General features: G+C 41.2%; 2 protein-coding genes across 5 annotated transcripts in view; one reads left to right on the forward strand and one right to left on the reverse strand.

Annotated features, from left to right (window-relative positions):
* Positions 1 to 337, reverse strand: part of mvb12a (multivesicular body subunit 12A) — a 33763-nt gene extending 33426 nt beyond the window's left edge. The window contains exon 1 of one of the 3 annotated variants that reach the window (XM_072248186.1): positions 32 to 337. The gene's annotated coding sequence lies outside the window, so the exon portion shown is untranslated. Of the gene's footprint in view, positions 1 to 25 lie in introns of all 3 variants that reach the window. The other 2 variants (XM_072248185.1, XM_072248184.1) reach the window with 2 other exon arrangements.
* The window catches only part of LOC140191096 (kinetochore-associated protein DSN1 homolog), a 55171-nt gene that overhangs the window by 402 nt on the left and 36405 nt on the right, over positions 1 to 18364 (forward strand). Inside the window, exons 2-9 of one of the 2 annotated variants that reach the window (XM_072248180.1) lie at positions 344 to 492; positions 6978 to 7017; positions 7753 to 7807; positions 10038 to 10352; positions 14575 to 14648; positions 15406 to 15463; positions 17260 to 17347; positions 18070 to 18129. In XM_072248180.1, the coding sequence (XP_072104281.1) occupies positions 464 to 492; positions 6978 to 7017; positions 7753 to 7807; positions 10038 to 10352; positions 14575 to 14648; positions 15406 to 15463; positions 17260 to 17347; positions 18070 to 18129 (719 nt within the window). In that variant the 5' untranslated portion in view covers positions 344 to 463. Of the gene's footprint in view, positions 1 to 12; positions 493 to 6977; positions 7018 to 7752; positions 7808 to 10037; positions 10353 to 14574; positions 14649 to 15405; positions 15464 to 17259; positions 17348 to 18069; positions 18130 to 18364 lie in introns of those variants that run through there. The other variant, XM_072248183.1, reaches the window with a different exon arrangement.

Raw genomic sequence — 18364 nt, forward strand, 5'->3', positions numbered from 1 at the left:
CCGCTCGCTTCCCTCAGAAACTCACACCCACCCAGCCGCCGCGGTCCCTTCAGCTGAACGATCCCCCTCCTCGGCCGACGGGCTCGGAACTTTCGGCCAGCTGCAGGTGTTGGCAGTCTGTTCGGCTCTTTCCGGGATGCCGGCCGCCGGCGTCGATCGCTCGTGCTGCCCTTTCAACCTGACTGACAGTTGCTGCCTCACAGGCTCGGATCCGAACGCTTCCCATTGACGACGGCTGTCGGTGGCTCCACGCAACCAACAGTGTTAGCATTTCCGGAACGGGTGTGGTATTTTCCCAGTTACGTATACGTGAAGGCATCCGTCTCCTTTTCTCTCTATACAGTACTGCATTACGCGTTCCCCACAAAACTTCGCACGTACTACATTGACCGGCGGGCCTTGCGGATGACGTTTAGAACAAAGATCCGTGATCCTTCGCGCGGGGAGCGGGAAAGCGTGAAAAATGGCGGAGAGTGAGAACATCAAGCAAAGGTAAGGTTAGCATCTCCTTAGATAAGGACTGGTGTACCTAAGATACTTCATTTACTCAGGAGTGAACGGCTGTTGCGTTGGTAGAGGCGATGGTTTTCGAATGAGATATTATAATTGAGACTAAGATCAGAAAATGATGTATTTACTCGGAAAGTGGACGATATCCCCCCCCCCAGCTGTGTCATTCTCCACTTTTGATCCGCCTAGTTCTGAATAATTCAAAAGTAAATTTATTGTCAAAGTATATATATATATCACCAGATACTCTCCCGAGATTCATTTTCTGCGGGCGCAGTAATTCAATGAAAAATGACACACATTCAAAGACTGACAAGCAACCAATGTCAAATTTCACAACATATCCTGGTGATAATAAACCCGCTTCTGATTTTGATTAATGAAGTACGTGTGCTGCCGTGCAACAGCACTTACGTACCAGCCCCAGGCCAAGGAACTTAAACTTACCGATTTTCTCCATGTTTGGTTCTTTAATGCGGACTGGCTGCTGGACCTCCGGTTTACTCCTCCTGTCGTCAATAATTAGCTCTTTGGTTTTGTTGTCATTGAGTGAGAGGTAATTATTGTGGCACCATTCAACTAGATTTTCAAACTCCCTCCCATATGCCGATTCGTCACCACCTTTGATTCTACACCTCTATATGCCCCATTACCTTTTTTCTCCCCTTTCATCAAAACTACATGCCCATACTTCGCACACTGGTTTTCCTCCCCCCCCCCCCCCCCCACCATCCCCATTGCTCCTATCTGCCTTCCCAGCTGCTTTGCCTATCACTTGCCTGGCTTCTTATCGCTTTTTCCATTCTTCACTCCTGTCTGTGCTTCCTCACCTTGATCCACCTATTGCGTGATGCTACTTCCTTTATGCTGGCTATCTCTCCTCTTTCTTTTAGTCCAGGTGAGGGGCTTTGACCCAAAACGTCGACTATCCATTCCTCCTTACAGGTATTGCCTGACCTACAGTTTAAGGACACACGAAATATTCCCTGCACTATTGGAGGACCATGGTAATACTGCCCAAAAGGTCTATTGAAAATTTTCTGCTCAAAACAGTAAAACCTAGTGGTTATGTTTATCGGACCTTGAGCCTCACAGGTCCAGTCCCGAGGGTTTGATTATGGCCTCTCATCAGAATCAGGTTTATCTTCACTGATGTCTGCCATGAAATTAGTTGTGTTGTGGCAGCAGTACAGTGCAAGGCATAAAAAAAATTGTAAGTTATAATTTAAAAGTAAATTATGCAAAAGGAATAGTGACATAGCACTCAGGGACCATTCAGAAGTCTCATCTGATCTCAGAGAGGAAGAAGCTGTTCCTAAAATGTTGAACGTGGGTCTTCAGGCTCCTGTACCTTCTCTCTGATGGGAGTAATGAGATGTAGACATGCTCCTGATGGTGATGCTACTTAATGATGGATGCTGCCTTCTTGAGGCACCACCTTTTGAAGATGTCCTTGATGTTGGGGAGGTTATGTCTGGTGGAGCTGGCTAAGTCTACGGCCCTCTGCAGCCTTTTGCAATCCTGTGCAGCACAGCCATCATTTAAGGTGGTGATGCAACCAGTCAAAATGTTCTCCATGGTACATCTATAGAAATTTGCTAGAGTCTTTGCTGACATACCAAACTCCTCAACCACCTAATAAAGTATAGTCTTCTTCACAAATGCACTAATATGTTGCTCAGGATAGATTGAGATGTTGACACCCAGGAACTTGAAGATGCTCACCCTTTCCACTGCTGACTCCTCAAAGAAGACTGATCTATGTTCTCCCTTCTTCCTGAAGTCCACAATCCTTTCTTTGGATTGTTGAGTGCAAGGTTGTTTTTGCGAAACCACTTAACTAACCAAACTATAGCTCCTGTACACCACCTTGGCACCATCTGAGATTCTGCCAACAACAGTGGAGTCAATGGCAATTTATAGATGATGTTTGAGCTGTACCTAGCCACATAGTCATGAGAGTGTGGGAGTAGACCACGCATCCTTGAGGAGTCAGTGAGAAGGAGATGGTATTACTGATCTTCACTGACTGATTTCCCGATAAGAAAATCAATGATCCAGTTGCAAAGGGTAGTACAGGGGTTCAGGTTTTGAAGTTTGTTGATTAATACCAAGGGGAAATAGTGTTAAACACCAAATTGTAATAAATAAACAGTAACCTGATGTAGGTTGTCCAAGTCTGATTGGAGAGCCAGTGAGATTGCATCTACTGTAGATGTGTTGTGGTGGTAGGAAAATTTTAGTGAGTCCAGGTCCTTGCTCAGGCAGAGGTTTATTCTCCCCGTGACCAAACCCTCATATGACTGCCTGGGTTAATCTTCATTCTCTGATTTCCACAAACATCTCAAACATAGGCTAGATTAATAGACTAATTCAAAATTAACTTTATTAACGTAAGTGGTAGAAGAATCAAGGTGTTGATGTGCATGTGGAGGAGAGGGGTAATGGGACTGCCTGAGAGCTGGCGTATTTCTTCCAAAGCCGAAAAGCAATTTGAGGCAAATTTCAGCTTGGTAACAGATTTTTCAAACCCCTCAGCTCGCTGCAAACCATGAGGATATGACGTGTTTCTATACCTGGAATTTTTTAGACCTTTTATTCATATTTGTCCCATTTTTTCTTAGGGATATAAAGTAAATTGTGATGATACTATGGTCTTAATCACCCATTTGCTGCTGATAATTTTTAGGAATGAGCCCCAAAGAAGAAACGGGGCTTCCGTGTTATCAAATAATATTTTGGCATTTGGTCGATAATTTCCGGGATTTTTGCCAGTAGTTAACCCCATGTTTCAGTGTGCTTCAAAGTCAATTAATTACTATTACTTTCAAAACAATGCATCCGCCTCCTTTGATAATATTTTCCAGGGAGGACATAATACTATTCTTGGAGCTCCTTGTATGTTAGTCCATAGGTTGTGGAGTCAGTTCAGAGCTGAACTGAGTGAAGTTACCCACACTGGGTTTGAAGCCTGATGGTTGCAGGATAATAACTGTTCCTGAACCTGATGGTGTGTGACCTCCTGTACCTCATTCCGATGGCATCCCCAGGAAGAGAGCATGGCCTGGATGCTTGCGGTCTTTGGCAATTAATGCTGCGATCTTGTGGCAGCCTTCTGTAGATGTGCTCATTGGTGGGCAGGGTTTTGCTTGTGCTGTGCTAGGCTGTGTCGTTGACTTTCCATTCTTTGACATTGGTGTTTCCGTACCAGGCCTTGTTGTAACCAATCAGGATACTCTGTTTTAATTGATTACCTTTCTAATCTCCAGGATGTTGGAAAAACTGCTCATCTTGTTTTCAAGTGGAGATTGATAAGCCTCTAAAAATCTTTGCAGCAATTGAAATTTTAGCTCACTACAGTTTTAGTATGTGACATCCAGCAATATAATGTTCTATTTTCTGAATGTGATGTTTATTCGAAGATCTCTTTTCTTTCAATGCCAAAAAGCAATATAAGATGAATTTCAGCATGATAAAAGATGTTTTAAACTTCTCAGCTCACTGCAAACTCTTTGTGGCTCTGTGAGGATATGATGTATTTATTGATCTAGAATTTTTTAGACATAATACCTCGATACTTTTATGAGGGTTTCTCCTTTCAAGCGTTTGGTCTGAACATTTTTCTACCAATTAATTGAAATAGTTGTCTACTGAGTTTTGATCTCCTGGCCAAGGGAAATACGTCCTTCCTAACTTCGATACTTCCATTTCATACACATTTTAACTCTTACCTCAGTGGATCATGTCTTTTTCTTATTGTCACTATGTTCCCATTTTGCACCAATGAGATTGTGGCTGTTCACAGTGATATCTTTTCTGCTCTGTGATGATCATTACTGTTTGCAGTACTCAAGCCTCAGCATGGTAAATATGTGTAATTCTCGCACAACCTCTACTTTGAATCTATGCACTGCTAATTTAGGAGAACTCCTCACAAATCTTTTAAACGACCTTTGTACCTCTTTAAGGTTCTGTGGCTAGACAGGCTGTTTGTGGGTTACAGCAGGGTTCTGTTCCAGTGAAGTGTTATTAACCTTTACAGTTCACAAGCTGGAGATGCAGCCATGAAACGAAATTGAGTGCATTAGCCACTTATAAGTGACTTATAGTTGACTTATCACCTGCATTCCAGTCGTGATTAACACTCCTCCCCCCCCCGGGGTTGCCAACTGTCCCGTATTTGCTGGGACATCCCATATATTGGACTAAATTGGTTTGTCCCATACGGGACTGCCCTTTACCCGTATTTCCCCTGCTAAGGTAGAGCATTCTTATGAAACCTTTTGTGCTGAAATGGCGTGAAGTGATGAAGCAATTACCATTAACTTATATGGGAAAAATTCTTGAGCGTTACCAGACGCAAAAAATAACCTACCAAATCATACCAAATAACACATAAAACCTAAAATAACACTAACATATAGTAAAAGCAGGAATGGTATGATAAATACACAGCTTATATAAAGTAGAAATAATGTATGTACAGTGTAGTTTCACTGAACAGAATCGCCAAAAACGATTTGTAGGAAAAAAAATCGGCACATACTCACGCATGCGCACACGTGTGCCCGCACAAGGCTTCATGGTCATGGTAGTTTTTCTCGGAGTAAGCACAACGTATTTGACTGCTAATCTTGTCTGTTGGCAACCATACCCCCCACCCCGTCGGCCGGTCCGCAAGAATATTGTCAGTAATAAACCGGTCCACGGTGCAAAAAGGGTTGGGGACCCCTGAGCTGCAGAGTATCTGTATGCTTTCACATGGTCTCCTTCAATTTGTTATATTCTTTTGTCCTGTTGCAGCTTCGCAATGTATTACCTCCCACTTCAAGTTCAGATTATTAATATGATAGTAAATGTGACCAGACTTTAATAAGTTGCGAAAATTTTTTATAGATCTTCACTAATAATCTTCCCATTGCCAAAGCTCCTTTGGTTTCCTGTCACCAAAGCAACTTAGATGTAATTTGTCACTCTCTCTTAGGACCTTTGTTTTTCTGACCAGCTTACTGTGCAGGACATAGTGTGCATGGATTTGAGAAAGACTTTTGACAACCACAGGCTTGTTACCTCAGGGAAGAAAAACGTTCCCAGTGCAGCCTTCTGTATGTACATTGCTGAGGCACAACACAGATTGGGAACTGCTGCATCAAGCACCTTCCTTCTGTCTGCCGCAACAGCCACGATCTTTCCGTAGTTACCCATTTCAATCACTTCCCATTTCAACACTAATATATCTGTCCATGGCCACCTCTTCTGTCACAATAGTGCCAGGTGCAGCTTGGAGGAGCAGTGCCTCATATTCAGTCTTGGGAGTCTGCAAACTAATGACATCAATATTGATTTCTCTCATTTCTGGTAACCACTCCCCTTGCTTTTCTTTGTTTCCCCCCCCCTTTGTTTTCCCTTACTCCAGTGGCCCTCTCATCCCTTCTCTTCTCCTCCCCTGCCTTTGTGACCTGCCCATCGCTTTCCTTTGGGTCCCTGTCTCTACCCCTTATTCCATGGTCTACTGTCCTCTCCTTTCAGATTCCTCCTCCGTTTTCCCTTTGCCCCTTCTATCTGTCTTTACCTAGATTCTCAGAGAGGGATATTTCCTTTTATCTCCCTCCCCCGTCTGCCTAGCTCGACCTCATCTGGACTCAATTATTTCCTGCCATCTTGTGCTCCTAGCCCTTCCCCAACAATTTAATTCTGGCTTCTGTCCCCTTCCTTTCCGGTTCTGATGGAGGGTCTTGGCCTGAAATGTTGACAGTTCATTTCACTCCATAGATGTTGCCTGACCTGTTGAGTTCCTCCAGCATTTTTGTGTATTGCTCAGTCCAGTATTATTTGCCTTGCCCCAATTTAGAAATTCTACTCTGATTTGACCTTTGTCCTTTTCCATAACCGCTAAACCGAACTGAATTATCAGCACTATCATAAAAGTATTTCCCACTGACATTCCTTTGACCTGCTGCTAAATCTCCTAAACTAATCCAGAGCTCCAACCTCACTCCATGATTGCTGTAGGGATGCTCATGTCTATTAAGTCTTTAAAAAGACATTTGCAAATTTCTACATAGCACATCAACTACCTTTCCCATTGTTCTTTCAACAGCAAACCCTTAAACATGATTTGCTTTTAATAAATCAATCCTGGCTTGCACCTCTTCAAGTAACTGCTCATTCTATCTCTGTTTATCATTCATTAAATTGTGCTAATGGCAAGTTAGGAAGTCAGCAATTATGGCCATAAATGTAAGGTAATTGCTTTACTAGGTAGCACTTTGAGACACCTCGAGGTTATGCTAAATACACAACTGAATGTTTTCTCATTCTTTATTGAAACAATATATGTAAGATAGAGTGTTTCAAACTTGCTTTTGTAAAAAAAATACTGTTTTCAAATTTTGAGTGTATTTATTTAAAGTTTTATTGCCATAAGTGATGTTTTCTTTGATTATTTCTGTTCTTTTTGCAACCAGACTCCGGAGGTCCAATTCAAACATACCACAACCAGATCAGGTTCGTAATTTAATTTTTTTTAAATTTTATATCAAAATGAGCAATGTTGATCTTTCTCCGCTCCTTCCTGGGTTTGCTTTAATCTAGATCATGATCATGGAGTGTTGTTGCCTCAATCTGGCCAATAAACTTGTTCTGTTGAATGTTGGTCTTTGCACAGCATAACAGTCCAATTTTCAATGCTTTGGGTTCTTTGAGTGTACCAACCCAAGTGTTTGTGTGTTCTTTAAATTTGCTTTTTAGCTGGTTCGGCACAACATTGTGGGCTGATTTGCCTGTTCCTGTGCTGTACTGTTCTATAACCAGGCTCAGTGTTACTTCTTGTGTTCCTTGCCTTGGAGGAGGAGGAAGAGGGTGGTGGGGAGTTCTCCTGTGATAATCGCTGGAAAGTGTATGGTTTGTGTGCATGCCAGATGCCAGAAAGAGAAATTATCTAGTTTAATTGAAGTTCTTCTCCTCACCCTGGCTGATATAATTTAAATCTTAAAATTCAGATCATTTTCAAAGTTGCATTTACCAGAGGTTTCTTCTTTCTACTTCAGAATGGAAGTTTTACTTTGCACACACTTATCAAACTCAAAGCTCTTTATATGTTTAATAGATTTATGTCTCCATTGTAAGACGCATTTAATTAGGAATCTAAATGGTTTTACAGGTTACATAAAATTCATTTCACAATTGTTCTAAACAGATCATAATAACTGCTGTTTGTAACCTAATTGATTTCTTTAATAGGCCTTATCCTCATCAAAAAAGAAACGTAACAGATATCAAAAGCATGTGGAATCTGGTAAGAATATGCTCACATTGAGAAGTGATATCCATCAGACGTTCTATATGGGATCAATAAAGTATCGATGTATCTATAGTAGGGTGCTTAATACATATATTTCACATCAGGTCAGTTTATAAATTTGGAAAGGAGCTCGCAGGAACGCGTTCCAGTCAAGTCTCCTTTGTTTTTAGGACATATTACAGATTTGGCAAGACTTTTGCAGTAGACTAGGTAGCAAGCTGCAGTGCTGTTTGTAGATGGCAGATATTGCACAGTAGCAACGGAGGGAAGACAGGTAGGTTGATATTTTGGTGACGGTCAAATGGACTTATTCCAATGTTACGTTACGTTTCTTGAGTGCTGGTGGAGCTACACATCTTGAAGTATAGTGTATCGTCACACTCCTAAACTGTGCTTTGTAGATGGCAGTTCTTGTGCCTATGAGAATACATTTGACCTATTCTTGTGGGCAGAGTTTTGTGGCTGATTCTGTTAAATTTCTGATCAGTGGTGCCCTCCCAAGTTGTGGCTTGTGGCGGGCTGGGCTGTGAGTTGGACTCTGTTGATGGAGCTCATCATTGGACAGTTCCATGAACAAAGAAAGATTATTGACGAGCACAATCATCTTTCTTTGTGCAAGATATGGCTCTAATCATTGGAGAGTTTTTCCTTTGATGACCACTGTTTAAATTTTACCAGAGCTGTTTGATGTCACACTGAGACAAATACTTTGAGAACATGGACAGTCACTCTCTCCTTGGTTCTGTGGTTCATGTGTGGATCAAAGCCATAGTGTGGTCTTGAACTGAGTGGTCCTGGAAAGCTGCAAGCTGAGCATAAGCAGTTGAGTTAGTGATAAGAATAGATGCTACTTGATTAAACTTCAGTGACCCTTCACATCTTTGATTTATAAATTGACTTATTGGGTAGAAATTAGAACATGCAGCTCGGTACAGACCCTATGGACTGCTATGATGTGCTGGCCTTTTAACGTACTCGAAGATGTATCTAACCCTTCCCTCCCACGAGCTTGCTGCTCATTATGCCGCTGGTGTTTAAGGCAGCAATGAAGTTCTTCTATCTTTGATGATGTGCAGGGCTTCACTCTTAGTCTGGCCTCTACCTATGGGTGAGCCTACCAAGAGCCAAAGCATAAAGCCCTGATTCTAGTCAACATAGTTCTCTATATTTGCCTATCTAAAAGTTTCTTATATGTCCCTTGAGTATCCGCCTCGACCACTGTCATTGGCAGTGCATTCCATGCAATCAACACTCTATGTATTTATATTAAAAAAACCTCTGACTTTCCTCCAGTCATCTTAATCAATTAGGTGCATTGCTTGGTCATATTCTTGGGGATTTTCTGTACTAATTTGGCTTAATACTTATTCTGCCCATTGGAGTATAAACATAAACATTGCCAAAAGACCTGTTTCTGTGGCATTATGAAATTCTGTGTCCTCTCCTACTTAGCTGAATAAGTTAAAATGTTGGCGTTGGTATCTGTCTTTACTGTACATTCCCCATGTAACATTTGCTGTGCAGCATTTGGTTTTGACCTTGGGGAGCAGAAGTCAAATTTCATCCCTGTTTAGAGAGTGTTCATTTTCTTCACTTGTATTTATAGTGAGTCTTCAGAAGGGACTTTTCTGAATCCTTTGCTACAAAAGTCAGAATTCCTAACTTTGCACCGTAGTTCCCTTGGATATCTGTCCTTTGTTTTTTCATATTACTGCTGCCAATTTAAGCTGATCATTTTCAGTACTTGCTATATAGTAATTGCTTTAAAAGTTGGATGCAAAGAGGTTTGCAGCATCCTAGTCAGGTGGATATTGATCATATATGCATAAGGAGCCTGTTGAGTTTGGGCCTTCAGCTGAACAATTAAAAAGCACCCTCTTGGCAGAAAAATAATATCAAGCTTTTCAGTCTGTTTCAGAGATTAGCAGAAAGGGAAGACAGGGCCTATTGTTAACGTTACACCATAATTAAAACTTGGTTTAGTCTTGGCTGAAATTAGCAGTTAATAGTGGATCTAAGACTTATGGAATGGAAACAGTTGGTCTAATTACTGAATGAACCTAGATACAGTTGTGCATAAATTCCTCTGTATTTGTTATGTTGAAGAACGAAATGAGAAAGGACGTTGGTTGTTTATGCAGTCACTTGTGTTCAGTCGTGCAGTCTACGAAGAGGAGCAATTCTGTATTGATTTTCATTAAATTGTCTCCATCTCTTTCTTTAGAATTTGCCTCAAAGCAGGTGGAACTCCCACAAAGAAGGAGCCTCCGTAACCAGAGCAGTGGCAGTCTAAGTGCTGGTCAATTTACTGATGCCAGCCTCGTCTCTCCAAGAAATGATGGTGGGAACTCAAGCCACCAAGCTCCTGTCAAGGAATCCCATACCACCCTCACAGAAGGACCCAAAATCAGTCAGGCGATGTCACCAAAAACACTGCTTAAGAAAAGCCCCCAGTCACGATCAAGATCCTGGCGACGCTCCAGCTTTAAAGGTGGTAAAGGGCGAAAATCTTTGCCACCAATTCGACGAGATGTTACAGGTGAGGAAGAATGAGCTTAGTTTTAGGGTGCAAGAGAGAGAGAGTTGATAGTAGTGGAATGGCAAACACAACAGAGTCTATATTTTGTGTGGCATTCCTGGAGCTTTCTCTTCTGTAAGTAGACATTGTGGATGCAGTGCTTTAGTTTCAATGAATTCATTCCCTATCATATCAATATATCTGACATTAAGAAATTTGTCTCTTTCCTTGCTTTACACCGTTGAGCGTACCCGGTTTGGGGCATATTACAGGTTGTTATGTTTGAATGCTGTCGGTGCTTTATGCCCCAATGAAACCTTCTTGTCAAATTCCACTATATTTTCAATTTTACACAATTCATTTTTTCCTTTTCTATTTCTTTACATATGTCCATTTCCCAAAGTATTTGCTAGTGACCTATGTGCATTATAACTCTCAACCTGCTTTCTTTTCTCAGTTTCTTTTTTCTACCTGATTTCATGCTGAGATTTTCTACAACATTAGCTTTTAGAATTAGTTTCTTATTATCACGTATACTGAGGTACAGTGAAAAGCTTGTCTTGCATCATTTCATACAGATCAATTCATTGCACAGAACATTGAAGTAAAGTGATAGCAGATGGCAGAATAAAATGTAAAGGCTATAGCGAAAATATAGTGCAGGTAGACAATAAGATGCAAAATCATAACAAGATAAATTGTGAGGTGAAACATGCATCTTATTGTACTCGGGAAGCATTCAGTAGTTTTATAACAGTGGGTAGAAGATGTCCTTGAGCCTGGTGGTACATGCTTTTAGGCATTTGTATCTCTTCCCTGATGGGAGGAGGAGAAGAGAGAATGAGTGTGGTGGACGGGGTCTTAGATAATGCTGGCTGCTTGACTGAGGTAGTGAGAAGTATAGACAGTTTGTAGAGGGGAGGGTGGGGTCCATGTACTGAGCTGTGTCCACAATTCCTTACAATTTATTATGTTTGGTTGCCATACTAAGCCTTGATGTTTCCAGAATAGATGCTTTCTAAGGGCCATTGATAAAATTTGATAAAAGTTTCATGTGGTCATGCCAAATTTCTTTAGCCTCTTGAGGAAGCAGAGGCATTGGTGAGCTTTCTTGGCCGTGACATTTAAATGGTTGGACCAAGATGGTCTGTTGAAGCGCTCAACCTTCGCATCGGGAAGGTTGTTGAGATGACATCCTGTTACAAGCTCCCTATCTCCTTCCTGGTACTTCAACATCATTATTTGAGATAGGGACCACTGTAGTGGTGTCATTTGCAAATTTGTAGATGGTGTCAGAGCAGAATCTGGCCACACAGTTAGCAGTGTGCGGGGAGTGGAGTTGAAGGCTGATGATGCAGCCTTGTGGAGCATCATTGTTTAGAAAAATTGTGATGGAGATGTTACTTCCTATCCTTACTGACTGTGGTCTTTGGTCAAGTGTAAAGGGAAGCATTGACTCTCAGCCCTCAGAGTTTGGTAATGATTTTGCTAGGAATTATAGTATTGATGGCATAGCTGTAGTCAATAAATAATATTCTAATGTAGATGTCTTTACTAACCAGAAGCTTCATAGGTGAGTGTAGAGTCAGGAATATGGTGGTTGCTGTAGGCCTGTTTTGACAAACTGCAGTGGGTCAAGGTTGTCTGAGATGCCTTGTTTTCTTAACTGTGGCTTCCCCTCCACCATAGGTTTCAAGGTTCTTCACTGCATTTCTCAGTTTCATACATTTCTGCTTTCACTCACTCTCCCAGCCAGAGCAAAGATGGTCATTTCTTTTCCTAGTAAAGTTTACTGGCTTATTACTCTCCTTCCATTTTACTGTCCTCCATGATTTCCAGGGATTCTAACATCTCTCTGCTGTCACCATTTTGAGGGACAATTCTGTCTGACTCTGGTCTGTTCTTCCATTTCCGCTAACTGCTTCCAATCTCAAGGCACATTCTCGTGTAACCTTTGAAGGTGTAATACCATGCCCTTTTGTCTTCTGTTTTCAACGTCCATGGCCCCAAGCAGTAAATCATAAGTTCTTCTAAATTGGCTGATTCCCTAATGTCATAGAGTAATGAAGCACGGATACAGGCTCTTCAGCCCATCTAGTTCATGCTGATTTCAGCATCATCCTGCTAGTCCCAGTTGCCAATGTTCAGCCCATAACCCTCCAAGACTTGCTTTCATGCACCTATCCAAAGATCCAGCGTGGCCAACCTTTTCTTTTAACCCAAACCTGGTATCATCCTTGCAAATATCTTCTATACCCTCTCCACCATGAGAATATCTTTGCTATAATAGTCCAAAATACTTCAAGTGCAGTCTCACCAATACTTTGTATAATGTTCATACTCCTAAACTCAATGCCCTGACTGCATGTTCAGCATGCTAATCGCTGATGTCGCCACTTTCACCTTTCATTCTTGTACTCTTTTGCATAACACTCATCAGTACTCTGCCATTAATTGTATACATCCTACCTAGATCTGAATATTCAAAATAAATCACCTCACATTTATCTGAATTGAAATTCATTTGCCATTCCTCAGCCCATCTCCCTAACTGGTCAAGATATCTTTACAATTTATTGCAACCTGCTTCACTATCAACAAGTCCCCTTAACTTAGTATCATAAACAAATTTGCTAATTGTGGCATATATACACTAATCAACTCTATAAATAATAAATAACAGAGGTCTCAATACTGACCCTGGCTCACCATTAGTCACAGGCCTCCAGTTGAAAAAATTGACTTTTAACCATCATCCTACTATCGAGCTAATTCTGAATCCATTTTGCTAGCTCCTGCTGAATCCCATGTGACCTTTCCAGATCAAATTGCCAATCAAGACCTTGCCAAGCCAGCACACAAAATGATGAAGCGTCTTGGTCCGAAACGTTGATTGTTTACTCTTTTCCATCGCTGATGCCTGGCCTGCTGAGTTCCTCCAGTGTTTTATGCATGTTGCTTTGGATTTCTAGCATCTGCAGACTTACTTGTGCTTGTGAAGATCTTGCCAAGGCCTTCGCAAAGTCCTTATAAAGAACATCCATTGTCCTTCATTCCCTTGGTAATCTTTTCAAGAAACACTAAAATATTTGTCAGGCATAACCTCCCACACACAAAACAGTGCTGACTATTCCTGATCTGGTATTGATTATTGAAATGATGGTAGATTTTGCCCTCTGAACTCCATCCAGAAACTTCCCTACAGCTGAAGAGGAGGACAGTGGACCATGGGAGAAAGAGAGGGGAAGGAAGAGCTCCAGAGGGAAGCGAAGGGCAGTTGAGGAGGAGAAAGAGTAATAGGGGAACCTGAATGGGAAATGATAAAAAAGAGAAGGGGGGGGTGGAGAAATCAATATTCATGCGATCGGATTGGGGACTACCCAGACAAAATATGAGGTGTTGCTCCTCCAACCTGAAAATAGCCTCATCATGACCGTTGAGGAGGCCATACTCCAACATATGGGAATGGGAAGTAGAGTTGAAATGGATGACCACAGGAAAATACTGCTTTGCATGGTGGAAGGAGTAAAAGTGCTCAATGAAGCAGTCCCTTTGTCTCTGTCGAGTCTCATTGATGTAGTGGAGGCCATATCGGGTGCATAGATGACCCTGACAGACTCACAGGTGAAATGTCACCTCATCTGGAAGAACTGTTGGGGGCCCTGAATGGTGGTTTCTTCTCCCTTCCTTTCCAGTCTTAATGAAGGGTCTCGGCCTGAAATGTCAACTTTTTATTCCTCTCTGCAGATGCTGCCTGACCTGCCTTGTTCCTCCAATATTTTGTATGTGTGCTCTTGATTTCTAGCATCTAGGGAATTTCTTGTATTTATAATTGCAGTGTATGCTTCTATTTTCCAGATCAGAGCCTCTATATCTGGTCAGCCAAGATTCCCTGAGCTTGTTATGTGTACCCTTAACAGGAACATGCTACATCTTGATTATTGATATCACCCTTTTAAAAAGCCTCTCACTTGCAAACTGTTCCTTTGCCTTTAAATAGAATCACCCAGTCAACCTTCAGCAAGGTCCAACCATGATTCCTGGTGGGATAGGAGACCTGCTGGTAGTACTTTGGAGTACAGTTTATTTAGTGCAAGCTTTTTACTTTTCTTAAGGAAAAGTCAGAATAAGGATTTTGTTTCAAATGTTTTATCAGGTGTACATATCATTGCACTTAATTCTGAAGCAGTTGAAATGCACATTTTACCGCTAGCTTTTCAACTTTACCCTTTTTTTTCCCCAGAAATCTGCGAAGATATCAGCTTGGATTTACCTGGGGAAGAAAGGCTTGCAGAGCTGTTTCGTCTGTGTCTTGAGGTAAGAAACTTTAAAAAGCTGTGCTATTTAAGCAAGAATTCTGATGGCATATTCAGTAGGATTTCAATAAAAAAATTGGAGGATGTGAATTTTCCATGCTGTGTAAAAATGAAATAGATTTTAGTATAATTTAGATTATTTTCATCCAAAATTGATCTGTAATGAATCTATTAGTGTGATTAATGCTTTTCATGTTGTGCTTCCTGCAAGTGACACTAGTCAGTTTACTTCTGAGTTGGGCAGGGAGAATTTGAAGGTGAATCACTCTTCCCTCTTTTCATTATGTAAATCTTAATCTTTGGTTGCGAGTACATGGTAGAAACCCACTCGTATTTGCATGGAGAACCCATTGTGGAATGGCGACTGTACGATCTTTGGTGAAAGACTAATTTGAATCTAATAACAATATACACCATTGACAAGCAAAACTTCATCCACCAATTTTTGAGATATGTGAGCCTTTTTATTTGACTGCTGTTTGTCTGGTACCTCACCACTACAGATGATCCAGTCAGTAGTGCTCAGCTCTAAGCAGCACCGTAGTCCATGTTATGCCAAAGCCGTAATCTTAAAGTGAGTGATTATGTGGAAGCAAAGATCAGTTACAGCACTATTCATGAATATATCTGTTATTTTGAGCTAACATGGATCAGCATAAAAGGCCTTAAGTCTTTGGTGTTAATTTGTATTTGGCTGACTATTTTGCTTTTGACTTTGTAGATAATTAGATGCAAAGCTGTTGATATTATTTTCACAGTATACTCTACAGAAGTTACAGCACTCCTTGGAACCACAAGAAGCCTTTCAAATAGATGGTGAGTCTTGATTTTTTTCTTTGTCTTTTGTCTCAATCATTCAGTTATGCTGAATGCCCTTAGATAGCTTTGTGCTGCACATAATGGATTGGAAGTATTCATTTTCAGTGCTTTGATTCCCCGTAATAAAGTTCATAATTCCATTCTGTTCTCTGGACTCATCGATTCTGATTGGCTACATATTGTGTATAAGAACACACAAAAAATTGGAGCAGGAGTATTATTTTATTTTATTTAGCGATACAGCACAGAGTAGACCTTTCTGGCCCTTTGTGCCACACTGCCCCGGCAATCCCACAACACCGATTAGCCCTAACCTAATCACAGGACGATTTACAATGACCAGTTAACTTGCCCGGTACATCTTTGGACTGTGGGAGGAAACCAGGGCACCTGGGGAAAACCTACACATTCCACAGGGATTCAACGTACAGAGGCTTCTTACAGAACGTAGCTGGAATTGAACTCCGAACTCTGGAACACTCGAGCTTTAATAGTGTTGCACTAACCACTACGCTACTGTGGCTCCCACCAAGCCCTCAGGCATGCCCCACCATTCAGTGCGATGATGGTTGACCTATGCTACCCTCATCTCCTTTTCTGTGCTAGTTCTGCATAGCCCTCAGTTCCTCAATCTTTCAAATATTTAACTATTTCCACCTTGGATATATCTAGATGATCTGGCCTCCACTAGCCAGAGATTCACTGCCCCCTGTGGGAACAGATTTCTGTGTACCTCAGATTTTTATTTTGTAGTTACTACTCAATGTTTATGACTAATGGAAGCATCTCGAAATCTACTTTACCAAGTTCGCTTAGGATCCTGTAACCCCTCATTTTTCACTTGGAGGAATACAGGCCCAAACATTCTAGTTTTTCCTGATAAGAAGTAACCTGGTGAATCTCCTTTGGACTGCCCTCATTGCTATGATAAGGAACATCGGCAATTTTTTCCTGGATACCTTGTGCTTCTGGTAGTGTCCCTTTATAAGCACAAAATGAGATCACTGCAGTTTTGTCTGGAGTCCCACGGTGTGTGCTGAGCTTCCCTTATAGAGTGGATTGATGTAATGTATCATTTCGGATCTTTCCATGGATTGAGCCCCACTTGTCTTAAGTGGTAGTGCAGCAATCCAGCTTGCAGCCCTGTTCTTAACCATTCCTTCATTGGCTGTCAGATTGCCTATCTTCTGAAATTCCTGTACTAAATGTTCTCCCTCTTCCTGATGTTCCTTCAGGAAAACCTACATCCTTTCTGAGCCACCTGGCCTCTCTGTTGATTTATAACATTAAAGGTACCATGTACCAGTATATTTAAGTTGTATCCACAGTCTATATGGCAAAGCTTCATGGCCTGCAAAATTAGCAGTGTTGTAAATGTGCTGATCAGTATCCTGTTCAGTGTAAATCTCTGCTTCATCAAGTGTCAGTGATGGGTCTTTAGTTCATTATTGCAATTCTACACAAGATTATAAAATCATAAGCTTGTCGTGCTGTCAGACAAATTGAATCTCAAAAGTAAAATACTTTTGCTTATTTTATTGGTCATTTATTCTGTTTGAGATCACATTTTTTAATTATGTTTCCCAGTTTAGAACTTAAGAGAAATTATGTACATCAGTTAGGTTGCTTTGTTCTAATTTGTGATGGATAGAGGCTTAACCTCTTCAACATATGACAGGCCAACTATTGTTGGTAAATCTTTGCTGCACTCCCTCTATTGGAGAATGTGCTCTTTTTAGTAATGGAGACCCAACCTGTACATAATACTGACAGTGTTTTGGTTATATCTTCAGCCTCGGCTATTTCCAATGATGTTAAACGAGTCGTAGAGACAATGAAATTGGATGGGACACTGAGGAAATGCACTGAGGAACCAGAAGCGTAAGTAAACACAAACACTGAATTTCACTGGAGAATCCATACTAATCATTCCTACATTTCTGATGCAACGTGTACTGTACAAGCATAAAGGTTTAATATTCACATTTGAATAATGCAAAGCCGGTTGGGAGTCCATATGTGTATGTATGTTCAGAAGGATGGGGGTGCCTGTGATCCATATCGATAACCCTTCCTGAGCTAGTCCATATGACTGCAATTGGCCCATAATCCCTCTAATTCTTTCCTAGCCATGAACTTGTCCAAATTTCTTTTAACTGTCGTGTACATAGGTGCTATGAGCACTTTCCCTGGCAATTCATTCCATATACACGGCACCTTCGGTATGAATTGGGTCAAAGTGAAAATCTTCACTTTTGCTTTAAATCTGTGCCCCCTAATTCTAGTTTTCCCTGCCCTGGGAAAAAGACTCCATCTATCCTCTCATAATTTTATAAACCTCCTGTCTACACCTCGCTGCCTTAATAGAGTACCTACCATAATAAAAGGTCCCATTCATCCTTGACTGATCATTTTCACCAAAGTTCATGTTCTTCAAATTTTGTACAACTGTTGCCGTGGCACTGTTTTGCTGTGTATGTTTGATTTGTTCAACGCCTGTCATGCACGGAGTTCCTGTGGTAGTGCATCATCTCATTGCTGGCAATGTGAAACTGGTCTGCTCATAATCCAATACCTGTGACCCTGATGTTTTTACCTTTCAGTGTTCCTCCCACACCAGAAACAAAAAAGTTGATGAATCAGCTCAAGGATGACACATCCAGGTAGGAATGTGAGGTCTTGCCTGTGAATTAACATTGAATCCCAGGAGTTTGGAAACACCATTAGTAACACTTTTTTCATAACCAAACCACTTCATTCTATAAGCATGTGTTATTTTTAATACTCTGTAGAAGAAAACCTACCTGTGCCAGTCTGCTGTTTGGAAAGGGTGTCAAAGTCCCTGAATTGAGAGAAATTTACTTGAGTGGAGAGGATGTTTTAGTCGCAGGATAGGGG

This window comes from Mobula birostris, chromosome 32, assembly GCF_030028105.1.
Source record: "Mobula birostris isolate sMobBir1 chromosome 32, sMobBir1.hap1, whole genome shotgun sequence".
Classification (NCBI taxonomy): domain Eukaryota; kingdom Metazoa; phylum Chordata; class Chondrichthyes; order Myliobatiformes; family Myliobatidae; genus Mobula; species Mobula birostris.